The sequence below is a fragment of the Trachinotus anak genome, unplaced genomic scaffold (genome assembly GCF_046630095.1).
Source record: "Trachinotus anak isolate AG129_WGS33_773 ecotype Australia unplaced genomic scaffold, CSIRO_AGI_Tana_v1 ptg000032l, whole genome shotgun sequence".
Taxonomy (NCBI): Eukaryota; Metazoa; Chordata; class Actinopteri; order Carangiformes; family Carangidae; genus Trachinotus; species Trachinotus anak.
This window is the reverse complement of record NW_027273883.1, coordinates 22185972-22209250: the sequence shown is the minus strand read 5'-3', so window position 1 is coordinate 22209250 and position 23279 is coordinate 22185972. Positions and strand designations below refer to the sequence as shown.

The window sequence follows — 23279 nt, the reverse complement described above, 5'->3', positions numbered from 1 at the left end:
ATTTTTTTTGGTTTCTGTCCTTCTAAACAAATACGTGTTTTACTACACAGGTCAACAGAATGAGTCTCTGTGTAAGAACTACATCTCTGAGCTCAAGGACCTGCGTCTGCATATAGAGGACTGTGAGTCTCAGACTGTGGCTCGCATACGCAAACCACTGGAAAAGGAGCCTCTGAAAGAATGTGTTCAGAAGACAACAGAGCAGAAGGTACTGTAATCAAACTGTCTGTCATGAGTAAAATAGCAAAATGACATAGAGATCCATGTCACATTAATTTTGAGACATTAGTATAATTACCATAAAAGACAAAAGACCATCAGAGACAAGAGTGCTTCTTCCAACCTTTGCATTATGTTTTATATTGTGTACCACTTCGTTGGATTTGGTAGGAATCTGCTGGATTGCCTGCAGACTTGTCTTCCTGTGAGCTTTGTGAGGATGAAGTGGAGTGATGTCTTAAATTAAAGAAGAGATGCAGATATCCTGCAGAGTACCTTCAAATTTGGTCGTTATTGTGTTTATGTCTGCATCATATTTGAATTATGATCATGACATTTTGTAAACCAGTCTAGCTCATTTAATAAAAACATCATAATTCAAATTCAAGAGTAATGAACCAACATTTTTGGAGAGAAAAAAAATCCATAACATGATTCTTAGGAGCCCGCTGATCCTTGAGGCAAAACAAATCCCTTCAAAAGTAAGAAACAGGGAAAGATAAGGTAAAGGTGAATTCAAAATTGAGTAATTGTTCAACGTATGAGGCGTTAAAAGGTCTTAACACCGTCTATAATCATATTGGTAAGGACCAGTAAGGAAGTAAAGGAAGTAAGACTGAATACAATGTCATGTTGCAGAAGTGGATTGTGAACTGCAATAACAACCCAGCAGAGAACTGCTTCAAGATGTTCAAGAGTTGCAGAGATTGTAAGCCTGCTGGCTACCTTCCTACTGTGGCTGCTCGTGCCTCTGCTGATCTGAGATTGTTAAAATTTGAGCAGTGCCTCTGGCTGTTCCAGAGCACAGAGAACCCCAAAACGGGTTCATTTAAATTTTAAAGGTTTCTTTCAGCACATTTGAAGCAACTTTTTTCTGCAATCTGGTCCACATTATAGGCTGTCTGAACATGTTTTCAGTTGATTTTTTTATGTTAAATCTCAGTCAAGTTTAGATTTTTTACATATTGTGAACTCCTGTTGTCATCCTGTGTTGTACAGAAAGTCCAGGTGGAGCTCGAGGGCCTGAAGAAGGACCTTAATAAGGTATCTGTGAAGACTAAAGAAGTCTTGGCCTCCCCTCAGCAGTCTGTCTCAGCTCCTGTGCTCCGGTCAGAGCTCGACCTCACCGTGCAGAAGATGGATCATGCCTACATGCTCTCCACCTGTTATCTGGATAAGTGAGTCCCCAGCCATTTATTCTAAGGAGAAAATGATCTGCTTCCTAGTGCCCCTTTGTTGTACTCGTTTATTTATTTATTTTGTCTTGTCCCAGGCTGAAGACTGTGGAAATGGTCATCCGTAATACTCAGGGCGCTGAGGGAGTTCTCAAGCAGTATGAGGACTGTCTGCGCGAGGTTCACACTGTGCCCAAGGATGTCAAGGAAGTAGAGTCTTATAGAACAAAGCTGAAGGTAAACAGCAAGTCTCAGTTCTCAGAAATATAAATGTTTTTATGAGGGAAATTTATCACGTGATGATACAGAAAATACACAACAAAAAATCCAAAGACTGTCCTCTTGCCTAGTCTTCACTGATGAATTTTACCATGCTTGCTCACTGCTGATTTGCTTTTCACTTCACTTGAAACTTGCAGAAAATGCGTGCTGAGGCTGAGGGTGAACAGCCTGTGTTTGATTCCCTGGAGGAGGAGCTGAAGAAAGCCACTGCTGTGAGCGACAAGATGTCTCGTGTGCACAGCGAGCGTGATGCTGAGCTGGACCACTACCGCCAGCTCCTGTCTAGTCTCCAGGACCGCTGGAAGGCCGTGTTCACCCAGATCGACCTTCGCCAGAGGGAGCTAGAGCAGCTTGGTCGCCATCTGGGCTACTATCGTGAAAGCTATGATTGGCTGATCTCCTGGATTGCCGACGCCAAGCAAAGGCAGGAGAAGATCCAGGCTGTGCCCATCACTGACAGCAAAACTCTGAAAGAGCAGCTTGCCCAGGAGAAGGTATATTGTGTTTAAGCATTCATTTTTATTGTTGATACATGAAACTAGTGAGCCTTACTCTTATTTTAACTTGTTTTCAAAACAGAAACTGCTAGAGGAGATTGAGAAAAACAAAGACAAAGTGGATGAGTGTCAAAAATATGCTAAAGCATACATTGATACTATCAAGGTGAGCATTAGATAACACAAGATTGTATTAACTATTGTGAATCTAGTCATTTGGAGCATTTGGAAAAAAATGACTATGGCATAACAATTGTATGGAAACTGTTTTTATCATCAAATAGGACTATGAACTCCAGTTGGTTGCCTACAAAGCTCAGGTGGAGCCTCTTGCGTCTCCCTTGAAGAAAACTAAACTGGATTCTGCTTCTGACAACATTATTCAGGAGGTATGTTTCTTCAAAACCACACTGGTTACAGTTTGGATAAGGCCCATCACTAGTGACACTGTGGAGGTTATACTGCACGCATTAAGTCTAACTGTTATTTGTTTTTCCCTGTATCAGTATGTAACACTGAGGACCCGGTACAGCGAGCTGATGACTCTTACGAGTCAGTACATCAAGTTCATCACCGACACACAGCGCCGCCTGGAGGATGAGGAGGTGCGTGACAACTGGCTGAGGATCCCAAACAAACTAAATTCTAACATTAACCTAACCAACCAACCAAATAATCAACCAACCAACAAACAAGTTTACCGTCGATCACCACAACGCATGCTTGCACGCACACACGCACTTTTCTCTGTGTGTCACACACAAACACACACACACACACACACACACACACACACACACACACACACACACACACAGAATAAATTAATGTACGGGTGGCAAATAGTTCCTTTGCACTGGTTATGCATGAAACATTGGCATGCTGTAGCTGATGTTTTAGCTAGAGGAACAGATATTTTTGGAGCATACTGTACATTGTCATTAGTGATCATATGAAGACTTGACAAGGTTTATACAGCAGTAGAAATAATAACCAAAATAATACGGGTTTGAACATTACATGCACACAGTATCAAAAGTAGATCATTCTGTTGGAAGTCTCATTGACATCATGACTCTCAATTTCTAAAACTATAATGAATAAACACAACACAATGTATGTTCATACATGCATTAGCTACTCCATTTCCATTCATTGTGTGTATTGTGCCATTGTAGATTCAGAACAAGGGGTTCTTTCTTTCACTTTTGATTTCCCTTTTCTTTCTTATCGCTCTGGCCACTTTATTTTCTGAGGGTAAAATCAAAGTCAGGACTCTGTGGTTCAGCCTGGTTATCATGGTCTTCAGCTCTCCTTCTTTCTAAATTAACACAAATTTACAGTTTTACGTTATATTCTAACCCTAATGTTTTGTTTGTTTCTTTGCTTCTCTTAACTGCTTGCCAGTGCTTTGCCATGATGAATGCTTAACTTGTTTGAGCATTAAAGAGGTAAATTACTCACAGTGTTTCAGGTACCTACTGTACTGTGTAAACTCCATTCCCTGTCACCCTAACATCTGTGTCACTCTCAAACTGCATTTTAGCTTTCCATGGCATATTTATTTTCTTGCTTTTCCTGCATCCTTTTATAGAATTACTGCAACTCCTAGTCACTAATGTCCATACTTGCAGTACATGCATAGACAGCCTATTTAATTTAATTTACAGTGCTTTCTAAACTTAGTCATAAGCTGGTTTCTTAACTTGCACTGGTATCATCTGAATTTCCTTGACTTTTCCTTTCCTTTTCATTCCATTCTGTGGCAAATAGTGATTTAAAGAACCCCCAGTGCATGGATGAAATAAAAAAAGTGAATGGTGTGAATAATACCCTAATATGAAGAAAGTCTGCCTTTCACAGAGTAAATCTATGTGAACATAACAAAGACATAAAGCATTTTTATGTGAAACAGTTCAAGAGAAGCACATAAAAGAGCTGCCTAATGAACAAATTTACATACATAGAAGTTATAAAAATGAATGTGTGGGGAATATTGCTGCCAACATTGAAATAAATATTTCAAAAAATATTTTAAAGAATTTAAGTAAGTAAAATTGTAGACTATGATATAATATTGGTATCTTCCATAATGCAGTTTTAGAAAGTTAGTGCTACAGCTACAGTTGCATGCCATATGATTTTCTTGCTGTGTTGTGAAGTGATATTTTGTTTCCATACATTAATACATTATACTGATACATCCACATCATCCATTTTTTCCTGAATTGTCATGTCATGAAATTTTTAATTGCATTGAGAAATTAACATTACTTTGACATTACTTTAACATTATGTTTGTGCATCTAATTTGCATCTAGAGAATGATCTTTGAGCTAATTTTAACATTAACATTGCCTGGGTAATGCAGTACATTAAATTGCTCTTATTCCAGTGTGGTTATGCTGTGATTACCATGGTAATTACAATTTTAATCCACACTGTTTTGAGCTGGTTAATGTAAAGTGTTACCTTTAACCTGTCATGCTTGATTATAATCCTTTCTTTACTATTTGCTTCCACTAATGCAGAAAGCTGCAGAGAAACTCAAAGCGGAAGAGCAGAAAAAAATGGCCGAGATGCAGGCTGAGTTAGACAAACAGAAGCAGTTAGCTGAAGCTCATGCAAAGGCCATTGCCAAAGCTGAGAAAGAGGCTCAAGAGCTGAAGCTCAAAATGCAGGAAGAAGTAAGCAGGCGAGAAATCGCTGCTGTAGATGCAGAAAAACAAAAACACAACATCCAGCTGGAACTGCACGAGCTCAAAAACATCTCAGAACAGCAGATCAAGGACAAAAGTCAACAAGTGGATGAAGCTCTTCAATGCAGGACCAAGATTGAGGAGGAAATCCGCCTCATTAGGATCCAGCTTGAGACAACAGTAAAACAAAAGTCAACTGCAGAATCTGAGCTCAAGCAACTTCGTGAAAGAGCAGCAGAGGCTGAGAAACTCAGAAAGGCTGCCCAAGAAGAAGCTGAGAAGCTCCGCAAACAAGTCAATGAAGAGACTCAGAAAAAACGTATGGCAGAGGAGGAGCTTAAACGCAAATCTGAGGCAGAAAAAGAAGCTGCTAGGCAAAAGCAAAAAGCCCTGGAAGACCTTGAAAACCTCAAGATGCAGGCTGAAGAGGCTGAAAGGAAAGTGAAGCAAGCGGAGATTGAAAAGGAAAGACAAATCAAGGTTGCTCATGAGGCAGCCCAGAAGAGCACCGCTGCTCAGCTCCAAAGCAAACACATCTCCTTTGTGGAAAAGACCTCAAAGTTAGAGGAATCACTCAAACAGGAGCATGGTGCTGTCCTGCAGCTGCAGCAAGAAGCAGCACATCTCAAGAAACAGCAAGAAGATGCAGAAAAAGCCAGGGAAGAGGCAGAAAAAGAACTTGAGAAATGGAGGCAGAAAGCTAATGAAGCCCTCCGTCTAAGACTCCAGGCTGAGGAAGAAGCTCACAAAAAGAGCCTTGCTCAAGAAGATGCTGAAAAACAGAAGGAGGAGGCTGAGCGTGAGGCTAAAAAGAGAGCCAAAGCTGAGGAGTCAGCCCTGAAGCAGAAAGATATGGCAGAGAAAGAACTTGAGAGGCAGAGGAAAGTAGCTGACAGCACAGCTCAACAGAAACTCACTGCCGAGCAGGAACTGATTCGGCTTAGGGCAGACTTTGACAACGCAGAGCAGCAGAGATCCCTCCTTGAAGATGAACTTTACCGTCTAAAGAATGAAGTTGTTGCAGCTGAACAACAAAGGAAAATGCTGGAGGATGAACTGGCCAAAGTGAGGAGTGAAATGGATGTTCTCATTCAGCTAAAATCCAAGGCAGAAAAGGAGACCATGTCCAATACAGAGAAGAGCAAACAACTTCTTGAGGCAGAAGCCGCCAAGATGAGAGACCTGGCTGAGGAGGCAAGCAAGCTCAGAGCCATTGCAGAGGAGGCCAAGCATCAGAGACAAGTTGCTGAGGAAGAGGCAGCTCGTCAGAGAGCAGAGGCTGAGAGGATACTCAAAGAGAAGCTGGCTGCAATCAGTGAGGCTACTCGTTTAAAAACAGAGGCTGAAATTGCCCTGAAAGAGAAGGAGGCAGAAAATGAGAGACTCCGGCGACAAGCTGAGGATGAGGCTTACCAGAGGAAAGCTCTTGAAGACCAGGCCAACCAGCACAAGCAAGAGATTGAGGAAAAGATAGTCCAACTCAAGAAATCATCTGAGGCTGAAATGGAAAGACAAAAGGCAATAGTGGATGACACACTCAAACAGAGGCGGGTTGTCGAAGAGGAAATCCGGATTCTTAAGCTCAACTTTGAAAAGGCTTCATCTGGAAAACTTGATCTGGAGCTAGAACTAAACAAACTGAAAAACATTGCAGAGGAAACTCAACAAAGCAAGCTCAGAGCTGAGGAAGAGGCTGAGAAACTAAGGAAGCTTGCCCTTGAGGAGGAGACAAGAAGGAGGGAAGCAGAAGATAAGGTTAAGAAGATTGCAGCTGCAGAAGAAGAGGCAGCCAGACAACGTAAGGCAGCCCAGGAAGAGCTTGAGCGTCTGAAAAAGAAAGCAGAGGAAGCCAGAAAGCAGAAAGATGAGGCCGACGAAGAAGCAGAAAAACAGATTGTTGCAGCTCAACAAGCAGCTCTGAAATGCAGTGCAGCTGAGCATCAAGTCCAAAGTGTCCTTGCTCAACAGAAGGAAGACAGTATCATGCAGAAGAAGCTTAAGGAAGAGTATGAGAAAGCCAAGAAGCTTGCCAAAGAGGCAGAAGCTGCTAAGGAGAAGGCAGAGAGAGAGGCAGCTCTCCTTCGTCAACAAGCTGAGGAAGCAGAACGACAAAAAGCGGCTGCTGAGCAAGAAGCTGCAAACCAAGCCAAAGCTCAGGAGGATGCTGAGAGGTTGAGGAAGGATGCTGAATTTGAAGCTGCTAAAAGAGCACAGGCAGAAGCTGCAGCTCTCAAGCAGAAGCAACAAGCTGATGCTGATATGGCAAAGCACAAGAAATTGGCAGAGCAGACATTAAAACAGAAGTTCCAAGTGGAGCAAGAGCTCACAAAGGTTAAACTTAAACTTGATGAAACTGATAAACAAAAATCTGTCCTGGATGAAGAGCTGCAGCGCTTGAAGGATGAGGTTGATGACGCTGTCAAACAAAGGGCCCAGGTGGAGGAGGAGCTGTTCAAAGTCAAGGTTCAGATGGAGGAACTACTCAAACTAAAAATCAAAATTGAGGAGGAAAATCAGCGCCTCATCAAGAAAGACAAAGATAACACACAAAAATTCCTTGCTGAAGAGGCTGAAAATATGAAAAAACTTGCAGAAGATGCTGCTAGACTTAGTGTGGAAGCTCAAGAGGCTGCACGCTTGAGACAGATTGCAGAAGATGACCTCAATCAGCAACGAGCTCTTGCAGATAAAATGCTCAAAGAGAAAATGCAGGCCATACAAGAGGCATCTAGATTTAGAGCTGAGGCAGAAATGCTCCAAAGGCAAAAGGACTTGGCTCAGGAGCAGGCACAAAAGCTGCTGGAGGACAAACAACTTATGCAACAGCGTCTGGAGGAGGAAACAGAGGAGTACCAGAAATCACTTGAAGCTGAGAGGAAAAGGCAATTAGAGATCATAGCTGAAGCTGAAAAACTCAAGCTTCAGGTTTCTCAGCTCAGTGAAGCCCAGGCCAAAGCTCAAGAGGAGGCTAAAAAATTCAAGAAACAAGCTGATACAATTGCTGCTCGTCTTCATGAGACTGAAATAGCCACCAAAGAAAAAATTACAGTAGTGGAAAAACTGGAAGTCGAGAGACTTAATACCAGCAAAGAGGCTGACGATTTACGCAAAGCTATCGCAGACCTAGAGAAGGAGAAGTCTAGACTGAAAAAGGAGGCTGAAGAACTTCAAAATAAATCTAAAGAGGTATTGTGTCAAAAATGGCATAACAGAGCAGCTATGTCATTGTTAATTCTATCTGAACTAACACACTTGTTTCTTAAATTTCCTCTTTCTCTGATTATACTAATCATGAAACCATATCTTTCATTTTAAATATGATTTTACTTTATTTTTTTTTCGCAGTGCACTTTGCTCATGCAGATCACATCCTGAATGTTCCCTCATATCCTGGAATGCTTCCCCATTTTAAGAAATGCTTCATATTTCTTTCAGTTTCAAAACTAAGTTGCAGCTTAGCTCCAAAAAAAAAAAAACACTACAGAATTTGAGATTGGGTTGAAGTGCTTAAAATGATGGTATTCTATTAGCAATTCAGTAAAAAGTCTGACATTCAAACACACCCAGAGATGGCTAAGAGAAAGACACTTTCTACATAGATCAAGTATCCATTTGTCACAAAGCCCGATATTAATATTGTTCCTGGCAGACACAAGTCTGTCCACTCTTCATCTGATATCACTTTGATATGCACTAGTATACATTAAATGGCACAAAAGGCGTGTCCTTACTTCCTTTAGGACAAGTGTATGCTAGTTTCTCCCACAACACCCAACCGTTGTGGCAGAGGAGAGAAATGCTATAGCATATGATGTCTCCATGTCATTACCTTATGGATAGTCCACCATGCACTGAATTAGGGGTCGTGTTTAATTTGTACAATTAGAATACATAGATGACCAGTTGAAAAACAGTATATTCCTTTAGAGTCTCTCTAATCTAAGCACATTATCCATTTTATCTAAATTGTTGTCCTTGTCATTTAAAATAAAAATTGTGTTAGGTGTATATGCTGCATCTAACACATTAAACACACTTACTTTCTTCCAGTTGTGAGCACCAAATCGTTATGCATGCAATGAACAGAAAAAAACACAAAATGCCCTATTAAAACAACTGAGAGACAGTTAAATAGCATTGTGGCAAACAGTATTCGGCATAGGGGACAACAGAGTATAATTAGTATATGTATAAAAAAGTGTTCATATTCATACTGCCAGCAAGTGGCCAAAAATAGGAATGTATTATTTTGGATTTACTTAGTTTTTCAGATTATATGAAGTTGCATGATACGTTCCAAATGTTCTAAGTGGTAGTAGTATCTTACTGGGAACATGGTAATTTTAATTTTACTTTTGTTATCACGATTTCTTTGAGTGTGAAGAGGTTTAAATGTGTGCATCATTACATGATGACATGTAACAGACACAAGTCAAAGGTGATTATCAATTCCAGGAAGGTTAGTATAGGTTAGGCAGGCTATATTTACATCAAAATGTACGTCAAAAATGTAATTCATGCATTTATCTATTTATCTCTTTATCTATTATTATGTCTCATAATAACTTATTATAGTCAATTGCATTTTATGTATAATTTCTCTTAAGTAGTTAGTTGAGGAAAGTCATTTGCATGGTTGTTTTGGGCTTGGTAATGTAGGGGTAAATTGATGATAATAATAATAATAATAAATTTAAACTATTCAAGTTCAAATGGTGAGTAATGTATCTCCATTTGCATAAGCAGAGTGCATTGTACAAATGATATTCATAAAAAATTAAATAAACAACATAAACATTTTAAATAAAAATATGAAAATATGTAAGTTAATATGTGCCTCAGATAAAAACCTATTGTGACTTCTTTTTTTCTCTGTTTTTTTTTTATCAGATTGCTGATGCACAGCAGAAACAAATGGAACATGAGAAGACAGTGCTCCAGCAGACATTCCTGACAGAAAAGGAAATGCTGCTGAAGAAAGAAAAACTAATTGAAGATGAGAAAAAGAGGCTGGAGAGCCAGTTTGAAGAGGAGGTGAAAAAGGCCAAGGCTCTCAAAGATGAACAAGAACGCCAGAAACAGCAGATGGAGGAGGAGAAGAAGAAACTCCAGGCTACCATGGATGCAGCCCTAAATAAGCAGAAAGAGGCTGAGAAAGAGATGATTAACAAGCAAAAAGAAATGCAGGAACTGGAGAAGAAGAGACTAGAACAGGAAAGGATTCTTGCAGAAGAGAACCAGAAATTGCGCGAGAAGCTGCAAGAGCTTGAGGAGGCACAGAAAGACCAACACACCAGAGAGATTCAGACAGAGAAAGAGATCATCCATGTAACGATGGTTGAGACAGCACATAAAGTTTACAATGGCCAAAATACTGGTGATGTGGTAGACAATATGGAGAAGAAACCAGATCCACTGGCTTTTGACGGAATCCGTGACAAGGTACCTGCAAGCAGACTTCATGACATTGGTCTTTTATCCAAGAAGGACTTTGATAAGCTGAAAAATGGCAAAACCACTGTGCAAGAGCTTGGTGAAACTGAAAATCTAAAAAGAATTCTTAAAGGAAAGAACTGCATTGCTGGTGTTTTAACACCATCTAATCAAAAAATGTCAATCTATCAAGCATCAAAAGAGAAGAAACTTACTCCAGGCACAGCCATGATCCTTCTTGAAGCCCAGGCAGCCACAGGTTGCATGTTAGACCCGATTAAAAACCAGAAACTTTCTGTTAACGAGGCTGTGAAAGAAGGCTTGATTGGCCCAGAACTTCACAACAAAATGCTTTCAGCTGAGAGGGCTGTTGTTGGCTACAAAGATCCATACACTGGTAAGAAGATCTCTGTCTTTGAAGCCATGAAGAAGGGTCTCATGGAACATGATCACGCCATAAGAGTTCTTGAGGCTCAGCTTGCAACTGGTGGCATCATCGACCCTATCAATAGTCACCGTGTACCCAATGAAACAGCCTACAAACAAGGACAATATGATGCAGAAATGAATAAGATTATGGAGAACCCTTCAGATGACACAAAGGGATACTTTGACCCAAGCACTCAGGAACCGTTGACATATTCTGAGCTAATGGCGAGATGCACCACTGACCCTGACACAGGTCTGCTACTCCTGCCAATCACAGATAAAGCTGCTCAATGCTCAAGTATATACACAGAAGAGGAGACCAAGGATGTGTTCAGCAAAACAACTGTGTCTGTGCCATTTGGAAGATTCAAGGGAAAGACTGTTACCATTTGGGAAATAATCAATTCTGAATACTTCACTGAGGACCAGAAGAAGGACCTTCTCCGTCAATACAGGACAGGCAAAATCACAATTGAGAAAATCATTAAGATTGTGATTACAGTGGCAGAGGAGAAAGAGAAGAAGAACGAAATTACCTTTGATGGTCTGAGAGCGCCTGTCCCTGCCACTGAGCTCCTAGAATCCAAAATCATTGATAAAGACTTGTACAACAAATTACACAAGGGCAATAAGACAGTCAAAGAGGTCTCTGAAATGGAGCCTGTCCATAAATCACTGAAGGGCACAAACTGCATTGCAGGTGTAGTTATTAACTCATCAAAGGAGACAATGTCCTTCTATCAAGCTATGAAGAAGGACATGATGAGGCCAGGGCCTGCCTTGATTATGCTTGAAGCCCAAGCAGGAACAGGCTATGTGGTTGACCCTGTTCATAATCAGAAGTACACCGTTGATGAAGCTGTCAAAGCAGGTGTTGTTGGTCCTGAGCTGCATGAGAAGCTCCTGTCTGCAGAGAGAGCTGTTACAGGTTACAGAGATCCTTACACAGGAAAGACCGTATCCCTGTTTCAGGCAATGAAAAAAGATCTCATCCCTAAAGAACAAGGAATCCGACTACTAGATGCCCAAATGACCACTGGTGGCATCATTGATCCAGTGAAGAGCCATCGCATTCCACATGATGTGGCCTGCAAGAGAAATTACTTTGATGATGAAATGAAACAGGTTCTAAGCAGTCCCACAGATGTAACCAAATGCTTCTTTGACCCCAACACGAAAGAAAATGTAACATACTCACAGCTCTTCGAGAGATGTGTCATTGACAAGAAAACTGGTCTCCAGCTGCTTCCACTTTCTGACGAAGCAATCAGTGCAAAGGAGGAGCCAACATACACCGAAGCCCAAACAAAAGAAGCTATGACTCAGGCAACTGTGGAGCTTGACTCTGGACCATTTAAGGGCAGGAAGATGACCATCTGGGAAATCATCAACTCTGAATACCTCACTGAGGAACAGAGGCTTGACCTGCTCAGACAGTTTAGGTCTGGAAAGGTTACAATTGAAAAGATCATCAAGATTGTTATCACAATTGTAGATGAGAAAGAAGCCAAGAAACAAGAACAGTCCTGCTTCAAGGGACTCAGGGCTCCTGTCCCAGCAGCCTCTCTGTATGATTCCAAAATCATCGACAAACCAACCTTTGAGCTTCTTCAGCAAGACAAAACAACACCTAAGCAAGTCAGTGAGAATCCCGATGTCAATAAATACCTCCAGGGATCTGATAGCATTGCTGGCATCTTCCTGGAGCCAGCTAAAGAGAAAGTAAGCATTTATCAGGCTATGAGGAAAAAGCTCCTCAGACACGACACAGGCCTTTCACTTCTTGAGGCACAGGCTGCCACTGGGTTCATTGTTGATCCAGTGAGGAACCAGTGCCTGTCAGTTGATGAGGCAGTGAAGTCAGGCCTTGTTGGTCCAGAGCTACATGAAAAACTCCTCTCTGCAGAAAAAGCTGTCACTGGCTATAAAGATCCATTCACAGACAACAAAATCTCCCTTTTTGAAGCAATGCAAAAAGACCTCATCCTGAAAGAGCATGCCATGCCACTGTTAGAGGCACAGATGGTTAGTGGAGGAATCATTGACCCTGTAAACAGCCATCGTGTCCCAACTGACGTTGCATATCAGAAGAATATTTTCAGCAAAGAAATTGCTAAGACCCTATCTGAACCATCTGATGATAACAAGGCTTTCTCAGACCCAGAAAGTGATGAGAATGTAACCTACAGACAGCTTAAAGACAAATGCCAAAGAGATCCAGAGACGGGTCTTTACATCCTCCCACTCTCCAAACCTCAGTCTCCAACTGTGGTGGAGAAGACATACCTCTACACAGAGGAACAAACACAGAGTGACCTGACCAGCACCCAGATTGACATTCCAATTGAGGGTCTTGCTGATAAATCAATGAACCTCTGGGATATCATGAACTCAAATTTGCTTCCAGAAGCAGAGAGGCAGAAGCTCATGGATGAATATCGCTCTGGTAAGATCACTAAAGAGAGGATGATTATCATTATTATTGAGATCATGGAGCAGAGAGAGATCATTAGAAATGACAGTCCACTGTCATATATGACTATAAGGAGAAGGATAACTATTGAGGAACTCTACAATGCCCGCATCATTGACTTGGAGACATACAATCTCCTTAAGCAAGGCAAGAGGAATATCTGTGACATAATGGAGATGACCAGTGTGAAACAGTATCTCTATGGCACAGGCTGTGTTGCTGGGGTGACAACTGACTCGAGTTCCAAGATAAGCATATACCAAGCAATGAAGAGAGGCTTTATTAAACCAGAAATGGCCCTCAGCCTCCTAGAAGCACAGGCTGCCACAGGATTCATTGTTGATCCAGTAAAGAATGAGACACTCACTGTTGATGAAGCTGTTCGCAAGGGTGTTGTTGGCCCTGAGATCCATGATAAACTTCTGTCAGCTGAAAGAGCAGTCACAGGATACAAAGATCCATACAGTGGGAAAATCATATCTCTTTTCCAGGCCATGAAAAAGGATCTTGTTCCAGAGGATTATGCTCTGAAAATGCTTGAGGCACAAACTGCCACTGGTGGTATTATTGATCCAGAATTCCAGTTCCATCTGCCAGCAGACATTGCCATTCAAAGAGGTTATATCAACAAGGAAACCAACGAGAGACTGAATGGTGATGTGAAAGGATTCATTGACCCTGTCACTGATGAGAAAATATCATATGCACAGCTGCTAAAGAGATGCAAGTTAGATGGTGGATTGCGCCTCCTCTCCCTGGGAGACAAGAGACTGACATTCAAGGGTCTGAGGAAACAGATCACAATGGAGGAGCTGCTCAGCTCACAAATTATTGACCAGCAGACTGTCACTCAACTGAATGAAGGTCTCATTTCAGTGGAGGAGGTAAGCAAGAGGCTATCAAAGTACCTCGAGGGCACAAGCTGTATTGCTGGTGTCTTTTTAGAATCCACAAAGGAACGTCTATCAATTTACCAAGCCATGAAGAAGACCATGATTAGGCCAGGCACTGCATTTGAGCTCCTTGAGGCACAGGCAGCCACAGGCTATGTCATTGATCCAATCAAAAACCTCAAACTGACTGTCAATGAAGCAGTGAAAATGGGAATTGTAGGTCCAGAATTCAAAGACAAGCTTCTCTCTGCTGAGCGTGCAGTGACAGGATATAGAGATCCTTATTCAGGCAAGACAATCTCCCTGTTCCAGGCCATGAAAAAGGGGCTCATCCTGAAAGATCATGGTATCCGTCTCCTGGAAGCCCAGATTGCCACTGGTGGTATCATTGACCCAGAGGAAAGTCACCGTCTGCCAGTTGAGGTGGCCTACAAACGTGGCTTCTTTGATGAGGAAATGAATGAGATCCTCTCAGATCCATCTGATGACACCAAAGGTTTCTTTGATCCCAACACTGAGGAAAACCTAACCTACCTCCAGCTCATGGAGAGGTGCATCATTGATCCTGACACTGGCCTGGTGCTCCTGCTGTTGAAACAAAAGAACCGGGAAAGGAAGACTTCCTCCAAATCCTCAGTTCGTAAACGCAGAGTTGTCATTGTAGACCCAGAGACAGGCAAAGAAATGACTGTGTACGAGGCCTACAGGAAGGGACTCATTGACCATCAAACATACTTGGAGCTTTCTGAGCAAGAATGCGAATGGGAAGAGATCACAATGACTTCCTCTGATGGTACTGTCAAATCCATTATCATTGACAGGAGGTCAGGGAGACAGTATGATGTTGACGATGCTCTTTCACGTGGCCTCATTGACCAGAATTCCCTTGATACATACCGAGCTGGAAACCTATCCATCACTGAATTTGCTGACATGCTTTCTGGAAACATGGGAGGCTTCCGTTCACGATCATCCTCCTTTGGTTCCACCACTGGTTCCACCTATTCCTCTCCTATGAGCCCCATACCCTCCATTAAACCGCCTGCAGTCATATGGAATGACCCAACAGAGGAGACTGGCCCAATAGCTGGAATATTGGACATTGACACACTGGAGAAAGTGTCTGTCACTGAAGCAATTCACAGAAACCTGGTGGACAATATCACAGGCCAAAGACTGCTGGAGGCCCAGGCGTGTACAGGAGGAATAATTGACCCCACAACTGGAGAGAGATTGTCAGTCACTGATGCTACAGAAAAAGGCCTTGTGGATAAACTCATGGTCGATCGCCTCAACCTGGCTCAAAAAGCATTCAATGGATTTGAAGACCCCAGAACTAAAGTCAAGATGTCTGCCTCCCAGGCTCTAAAGAAAGGCTGGTTATATTATGAAGCTGGCCAGCGTTTCCTTGAGGTCCAATATCTGACTGGAGGACTTATTGAGCCTGATGTTGAGAGTAGAGTGTCCCTTGATGAATCCATCAGGAAGGGCACAATTGATGCCCGCACTGCCCAGAAACTGAGAGATGTCAGTGCTTATTCTAAATACCTAACATGTCCAAAAACCAAACTGAAAATCTCCTTCAAAGATGCCATGGACAGAAGTATGATCGAAGAGGGATCTAGCTTAAGGCTGTTGGAGGCCTCCTCACAATCCAGCAAAGGCCTCTACAGTCCCTATAATGTCAGTGGCTCTGGATCTGCCTATGGTTCCCGCACTGGCTCAAGGACTGGATCTCGATCAGGCTCCAGGAGAGGCAGCATTGATGCCGGCTCTGGCTTCAGCATGAACTTCTCATCCTCCTCCTTCACCTCCTCTTCAACTGGCTACAGCCGCAGATTCTGATTAGCAACTTGTGACTAAGAACCATTAATATTAATGCACTTTACAGTTGCATTTCTCACAGGAAAAAATAGTTACAATAACAAAGAAAATATAATTTATTTATTCTGCCCCGCATGAGGCCACTATTGGCTATTGATTTTTTTCATTTATAACAGATGTCTAAACATGTGCCTCATATATGGAGACATAACCAAATATTGCTAGAGATATAAAATATTAATTTTCTTTAGTACTGATTACAAAGTCAGTTTATATATTTCAAAGCAAAGCATGAAATTTCAGCTATTTTTTATGTGACTTTATAGTTTTCATTTTCCACATTAAAAGTTGTATACTTGTGCTTTCTGAAACTAATATATAATGTATGTATGTCAAACAGAAATATTTTTCCAGTATTCCTTGTTTCGTTTCCTTTGAAATTCAAAAATATTTGTCTATTTTTTATCTTTTTCGACAGTACTACATGACAAGATACTGTATGTCAACATAGTTGTATTTTTAACAGATTCTAAAATACATAGATGCCTTCAAATTTCTGAATGTTTGTATAGAGTATGGACAAATTTTGTGTGTTTTTATGTTAAATGTTCCCTGGGTATCTAAATAATATACCCAGTAAGAATACACCTTGAGACACTAAAATGAGACAATACAAGAATACAACATTGAAAAGAAGTGCCAGAAGTGAAATTATACAAACTGTTCTAAACGCAGTTTCACATCTGCCATTACTTTCTACTCATTTATATTCAGTGGACTTTTGCATTCTTTGAGTTCATTACATCATTTTTTTACACACTACAAGTTTTGGATTCTTCATATTCACCATCAATCAAGTGCTCCTGATAAATCCCAAGATGATGTCAGAATTGATCCTGCTCTTCCATACAGACCTGCCTCCTGTTATTTTGTTTCTTGTAAGTTGAATGTTTTTTTTTTTATTTCCTTATTTCTTGTTGTTAGTTTTAGTTATTTGATTTTGATCACTTCTCAGAGCCAAGATTATGCCATTTCTTTATGCCATTTTCCCCCAATCCCACACACTATCATGTGATACCACTGGTTAACTATTCAAAACTGTTCAAAAAACCCAATCACTGTTAATTGACTGTTGCTTATCCTCTTGTTTTTTGACAGCTGCCTCAGTCCCTTAGAATCCAACATCCAAGCACAGATACTCACTTGGCCAGAGCGTATGATCCCCTCAACTTGGATGGATTTGTGAATCCGTATCATCCTCACACAGTAATAAAGGTACAGTGTATAACTGTTTTAGAGAACTTTATGTCATTTTTTATTTAATTGGCAAAAGATTAAGATTTCATGCAGATGTTTTGTAATTATTTTAAATTTCATTTTTTTTACTCACTGCATTGTTTGTTTCATTATGATTTTAATTCATAGCAACTTTCTTTTGTTTCTAGATCTCCCATTGAGTATATCCATTATTTTCATTGCACATCACATTTGAAGAAAGCTGAGGCTCAGTCAACCTGACACCATCTTTGGATTACTTTCTAGGAGCACTCTTCATTCATGACCTTTTTTTCATATATTTATTACATGAATGCTGAAAGTGATATTTCTGTTGTCAACACTCCCAAAGGATAGGCACATCTGTGTGTACCTTTTTCACTTAAATTGCAATTAACGGTAGTGATACAACAGCACATCTTCATTTCAGTAGTCTTAAGTCCACTGAGTACTTATTGTATCATGTCTGACTGTAAATTCAGTTCAACCAAAGCACTAATGAGATAAATTTGGAGAATTGACATATTTGATACAGTACCACATTGCATGAATGTATGTATTATATCAAATTAACTCTTTTCAGTTGACATTTGACAGCTTGAAGCTTTATTTTGCTTTTAGTTATTTTCCCACAGCAAGTATTTCTTTTATGCATCTATAAAGTGTTTTACTTCTGTAAATTCTTTTACTTTGATTTGATCATGTTTTTGATATATTATGAATTTGCCTTGCATGTTTTACTAACGTTACATAGGATATTTGGGAGAAATGTTGATGTAAAATAAAGACAACTGCAGATGTAACTGTGCTGATTTTAATATTAGCAATATATAAACTCAAAAACTAACTGGTTGGTTTTGCTTATGGGGCAGATTTAGCTTTTAATAATATAGTGAGTGGATAAGGATGTTCTGAACATAACACTATGTTGTAAATAAATATGCAATGAAGAGGTCCTCTTGTCATCCATATATCAATACCCATGCATCTGAAGATATTTCTAGTAGTTTAATGTTTTTTCAGTACTGCTGTTACATTGGATCACCCATGAAAAATAATAACTTGATGTCTTTCACATAGTCTAAATAAAGGATGATATAAAAATTCTAAACATGTCACAATGGACACTAATATTATTTTCCAATGTTTACCATCTTTACCACTGCACTGACAGGTTTTATTTTATGAAAATGGTTATAAGAGAAGGAATGACTGCAGTGATATTCTGTGCAAGTTCTCTGTTGAGAAAGTGTTCACTGAACTTTGCAGCTTGCCAGAGATATGATTCTTCCCTCTGGAAAAGACAGTAATTGACCACATGAGGGCAGCATTAGACTGACCTACGCTCGTCACCTGAGAAAGCAAGTGAATCAGCTACTTGGTCCAGCATTTGCTCAACAGTTGATCATATTATGAACCCACTGAGGTCTATAACATTATAGCAGGTGGTGTATATTAGTCTAGATATATGTGTGTGTGTGTGTGTGTGTATATATATAGGATATATATATGTGTGTCTGTGTATGTGTGTGTATGTGTGTATGAACACACACACACACACACACCAATCAGCCACAACATTAAACTTTTTTAAATTGTGGCTGATCAGTACATGTATAGTGTATATTGGACAATATTGATATATCACCCAGTCTTTACACCCGGTGCCTTGATACTACATACATACTGTACATATTTTTGATCTGTGTGCCAACATTAGCCAGTGGGTTTGATGGAGGAGCCAGCCAACAGACGCAACGGGGCATTTGCCTCCCAGAATTCTTCAGTCAGCTCCCTTGACTACACAGATCTGACCCTTTCCCTGCCGGTTCTCCCCACATCTGAAGCTTCAGGCAGGGAGGTAAGAACATAAAGAACAGAGTAAAAACACTCATCATCAGAATACTGTATACTGTAAAGGAATACATTGCTGAATGAATAGTGTCAGGCAAAGCAGCTGGAGATCTTATAACTAACAAAGGAAAACAAAAATGGTGCAAGGATCATTTTGTATTTTTCTTCTAATGATCTCTTGCAGGATAAAGAAAGTTCTTTGTTTGGGTCACCAACACCTACATCACAAGATCAGAGATATGGGTATGCTAATGTATAATACTGTCATCCCTTCTACTTGACATTGCCATCAGTAATAGGTAACATAATCTTGACAAACTGGACAATATAAAATTTGCACAATTTACATCCTCAACCTTTTAGAAATACTGACTGGAGTGTTTCAGGTTTACTTTATATTCAATATAAATAATAAGTGATGGTTCACCACATATATTGTATAAGTATTTTGGAAAACACAACCAAGTCCAAAGGAGTGAATCCTGTGTGATTGAAAGTGGCCACCAACAGTCAGATTAAACAAAACACACGGTCTGTGACGACAGTTGGTCAGTTGTATCAGCTTTGTAGACCGGTGCGTCAGCATTTGTCAACGACACAAAGACAGAGCTATGAATTGTGAAGTGAGCACACAGTGTAAAACATCTAATTGAAACATACCGATACAAGAAAACCAAGGTTCCAGCCCAGCAGACAGAGAGCAGATGCCTCCCTAATGAGATATTTGCCTGTTTTCAACTAAGGAGCTCTGGTTATATTGTCCTATGAGAAGAATAATACTTGAAGGGTTTGTTTGAGCTCATTCTGCTGAAGTACAGGTTGTGAATGGGCTGCTGTTGTCTAAATGTTCTACTTCCTGTCAAATTTATTTTTATTTTAATAAAAATAACACTTATGTCCAACTGCTGTTCCATAAATGGAGGTAAATTGTATCACTATCAGTGTGGTCCAAAATTAGGTCACAGATGTTTGTGGTTGTAACCCAAAAGTCAAAGTGTGTTCTCATTGGCATGAGCAATGCTCCTGAAAAGCAACAATAAACCAATGGCTCAATAGGGTGCAAGAGTTAACTCACAAAAAGCACACACATGTGCAGAAAAAGCATAATTTCATCAGGCAGATAATAAGAATGCAGTTATAGGCTATTAAAGTAGCATATTACTAATGCATCTCTATTAAACATAAAATAATAAGGCATTTGATTGCTGACATACAGCATATTTGGCAAGATTTAGCTGTATGATCCTTTTAAGTTAATGTCTTTATTTCCTTGACTATGAGTTTAAGATTATAATTCAGCTGTAAAATATGATCAATATATCTTTTGATTTTGTATTGTTCCCCTGTTTCAGGATGGATGCGGAGGACTTGAGCCAATGGCAGAGTGAGTTCAGGTGTCAAATCAGAGCACTGAGACAGTGGCTGAAGAGTATGGAGATGAGGTTGCCTCCTCTAGACCCCAGGGTCAGTTGAGTCTACTGTCTATCTGCCTGCCTGCTGTTGTCGCACTACCTCTCTCTACCTCTGTCTCTTACCCTGTTTCACCACATCCCCTGCTCTCTCATACAAAGGGAGTCATAGATTCTGTGTGCATCCTGCCAGACTAGTCACCATGAAAAGAAATCCATCTGTAATGTCTCTGCTCTCAACTACAGTAGTTCTGAAGGCTACCGGCCTTATGTTCTCATCAGACTGGAAAAAATACAACAATACTGTATTATCTACAAGAAATAGTTTACAGCCATGCTGGCAGTTCTTTGGGGCTGTATTTGAAGGCACTGTGGTGCTTTGAGCTAAATGCTAACCTCAGTATGCTAACATGCTCACAGTGACAATGCTAACATGCTGATGTTAAGCAGATATAATGTTTCCCATGGTCTCCATATGATTTTAGCATGTTAGCATGCTATCATTTGCTAACTAAGACAAAGTACATACTGTACATGGTCATAAACTACGGCATTGGAAATCAGTGTTGCCCAATGCTGGCTCAAGTGTAGCTACTTGTTTGGGTAGAAAAATGAACAAGACTCCTTATAAAGTCAGTGTTCAGCCCCAATCATATAATCCATTGTCGTGCAGGGCAAACATGCCTAAAAGGTACTTAGAATCCAAGTCCATGCAGAAAAACGCTGTCTTATTTTAGACACTACTATTATCACTACCCACCTTGCATTACCTACTGTAACGTTGTACTTTCCATATAGAGATCAATGCAGACTGAGCTCATTTCAAAAATAGTAAACAGTCACATGAAAAGAATATCTGAGAATATGTTGTTAGAGAGCAAAGAAAAACAAAAAAGAGAAGGAAAATTTGTCATACGACTAACAAGATTAGTCATATGTGTTCAGTATATGAACTCTTAAGTTAATTAAGCATTATGACAAAAAAGAAAGGGATTGTGGAGGTTTTTCAAAGTCTGATATACTCAGACGAATACCAAGGTGGTCCTCCTCCACTCCTGCAGGGAGACCTCTTTAGGCCACAGGGAGACAGAGAGACTGGGGAATCAGTCTCTATTGTGCCTGGCCTGGACAGCTAGGCTAGAGAAGTGCTTGGCACTGGAGGCCCTCTGTACACATGAGCGAACACACTGAAAAGACATTAGACTCAGATGGTAGGAAGAGGCAAAGGGGCAGGAAAAAAGCAGGATCTTTATGGTAAGAGCACTCAGATCTGACTCTTGAGGCATTTATTGAACACGACTGTGGATTTTGTCAGACAACCTTTTATACCAATATTTATACAAAGTTTTGTCAGTGCTGAGTTACAAAAAAAAAAAAAATCTGTCCAATTGTTAGCAGACAACTTATTAAATGAGTCCCTGTAACCTTTGTTAAATGGCAGCCATGGTGACAATTACAGGATAATGGCAGAGGTTAGCAAATGAACTTGGTAATGTATGTTACACAGCAATATCCATGGAAAGTTTGCTAAAATTAGCTAATATTAGCCAGCCTAAACAACTGGTCATACTACACCAAATAAGGCTGCATCAGCAAAACCCCCAGGAGTATTAAATTGAGTAAGGGTGTGTGTTGTTGCTTACAGATTAAACCACCTTTTCATTTGCAAGAGTAGGGTTGTGTCAATTTAATTTTTTTCTTGAATGGCAAAAAAACAACTTTAATCAAAATAGTCAAAAGTGTTAATGTACTTGTGGTCGTGGCAGGTTTTCTTAAAAGCTAACCTTTGCATTAACAATGCATATATCAGCTATCTTCTATTACTTTGTGTCTTTCAGGCTAATTCACCATAAATACTGTTTTACTTAGGTTCCTCCCATCAGCTCTAATTTAACCAACTGGATTACATCTATCTCAAAAGTAGCTCTGAGTTCATGGAAGTATCCGGGCCATAAGTCTAGATTTCCTGGTTGAATATTGCTCATTCCCACAATAGAATAATGAAACAGATTGTTAGGTATTTTCTGATGGGGTTTTGTGCTTTGACAGTGAAATAATGAATTAATAAACCTTTTAATATCAAACACTCTCAGTGAGATTAATCCATTGCACAGCACTAAGTGAAAGCCACTCTAGCACAAAACATTAACATGATACAGCTCTGTAGTTAAGCAAGATGGTGAGGTAATAATTTATTTAAATATCTTTAGAGAAGGGTGACTCCACCTTCTCCAATGAGCTGTGAATCAATTACACAAAAGGATCAAGTGTGTTTGATGTTTCTACTGTTATAGTAAAAGTCGGTTTTGGCCAATTTAGTCATGGTCCATTAAAATGAATGTATTCCATTGTCAGGACTGAATGTTTGAGCCATTATTTGATTGAAAGGGCTAAGAGACAGAATACAATCTCGGTTTGAACCCATATGACATTTGAAGAACCTGCTGATTATCACCTCAAGAAATTTTTTTAATAAGCAGGAGATGTTCTTAGTTAAGAATTCTTTTTATATGTTTTTTCTGTGTTTGAAAGAAGTTTCTGTTTTCCTGGGAAATGATGTGTAAGATGCACAGGCATGTCTTATCATGTCATGAAAGCTTGAACGCTTTGGAGAGCTTTAGTCTGACCCCCAGCGAGAGTGTGTGAAATAAGGGGGTGTCTTTTTATCTCTACCATGCCTTTATCATACTGCATCCGACCACGGACCTTTGTCATGGTAATTCTGTTAGTCTGCTGCACTGCTGGTTCCAGTCTGGGCCTGAGGGACTCGTTAGTTAGCAGCATGAATGAGGACATCCCTGAGCAGCCCCCCATGTA

General features: G+C 40.2%; 1 protein-coding gene across 22 annotated transcripts in view; it reads left to right on the top strand.

Moving 5' to 3' along the window:
• The window catches only part of plecb (plectin b), a 126271-nt gene extending 108117 nt beyond the window's left edge, over positions 1 to 18154 (top strand). For 20 of the 22 annotated variants that reach the window (XM_071468850.1, XM_071468852.1, XM_071468851.1 and 17 more), the window contains 11 exons: positions 51 to 208; positions 1219 to 1397; positions 1493 to 1631; positions 1814 to 2170; positions 2256 to 2339; positions 2458 to 2562; positions 2680 to 2778; positions 4705 to 8058; positions 9763 to 16862; positions 17083 to 17199; positions 17370 to 18154. In XM_071468850.1, coding sequence (XP_071324951.1) covers positions 51 to 208; positions 1219 to 1397; positions 1493 to 1631; positions 1814 to 2170; positions 2256 to 2339; positions 2458 to 2562; positions 2680 to 2778; positions 4705 to 8058; positions 9763 to 15945 — 10658 coding nt within the window. In that variant the 3' untranslated portion in view covers positions 15946 to 16862; positions 17083 to 17199; positions 17370 to 18154. The remainder of the gene's footprint in view (positions 1 to 50; positions 209 to 1218; positions 1398 to 1492; positions 1632 to 1813; positions 2171 to 2255; positions 2340 to 2457; positions 2563 to 2679; positions 2779 to 4704; positions 8059 to 9762; positions 16863 to 17082; positions 17200 to 17369) is intronic. The other 2 variants (XM_071468866.1, XM_071468864.1) reach the window with 1 other exon arrangement.
• The last annotated feature ends 5125 nt before the right edge of the window (positions 18155 to 23279 follow it).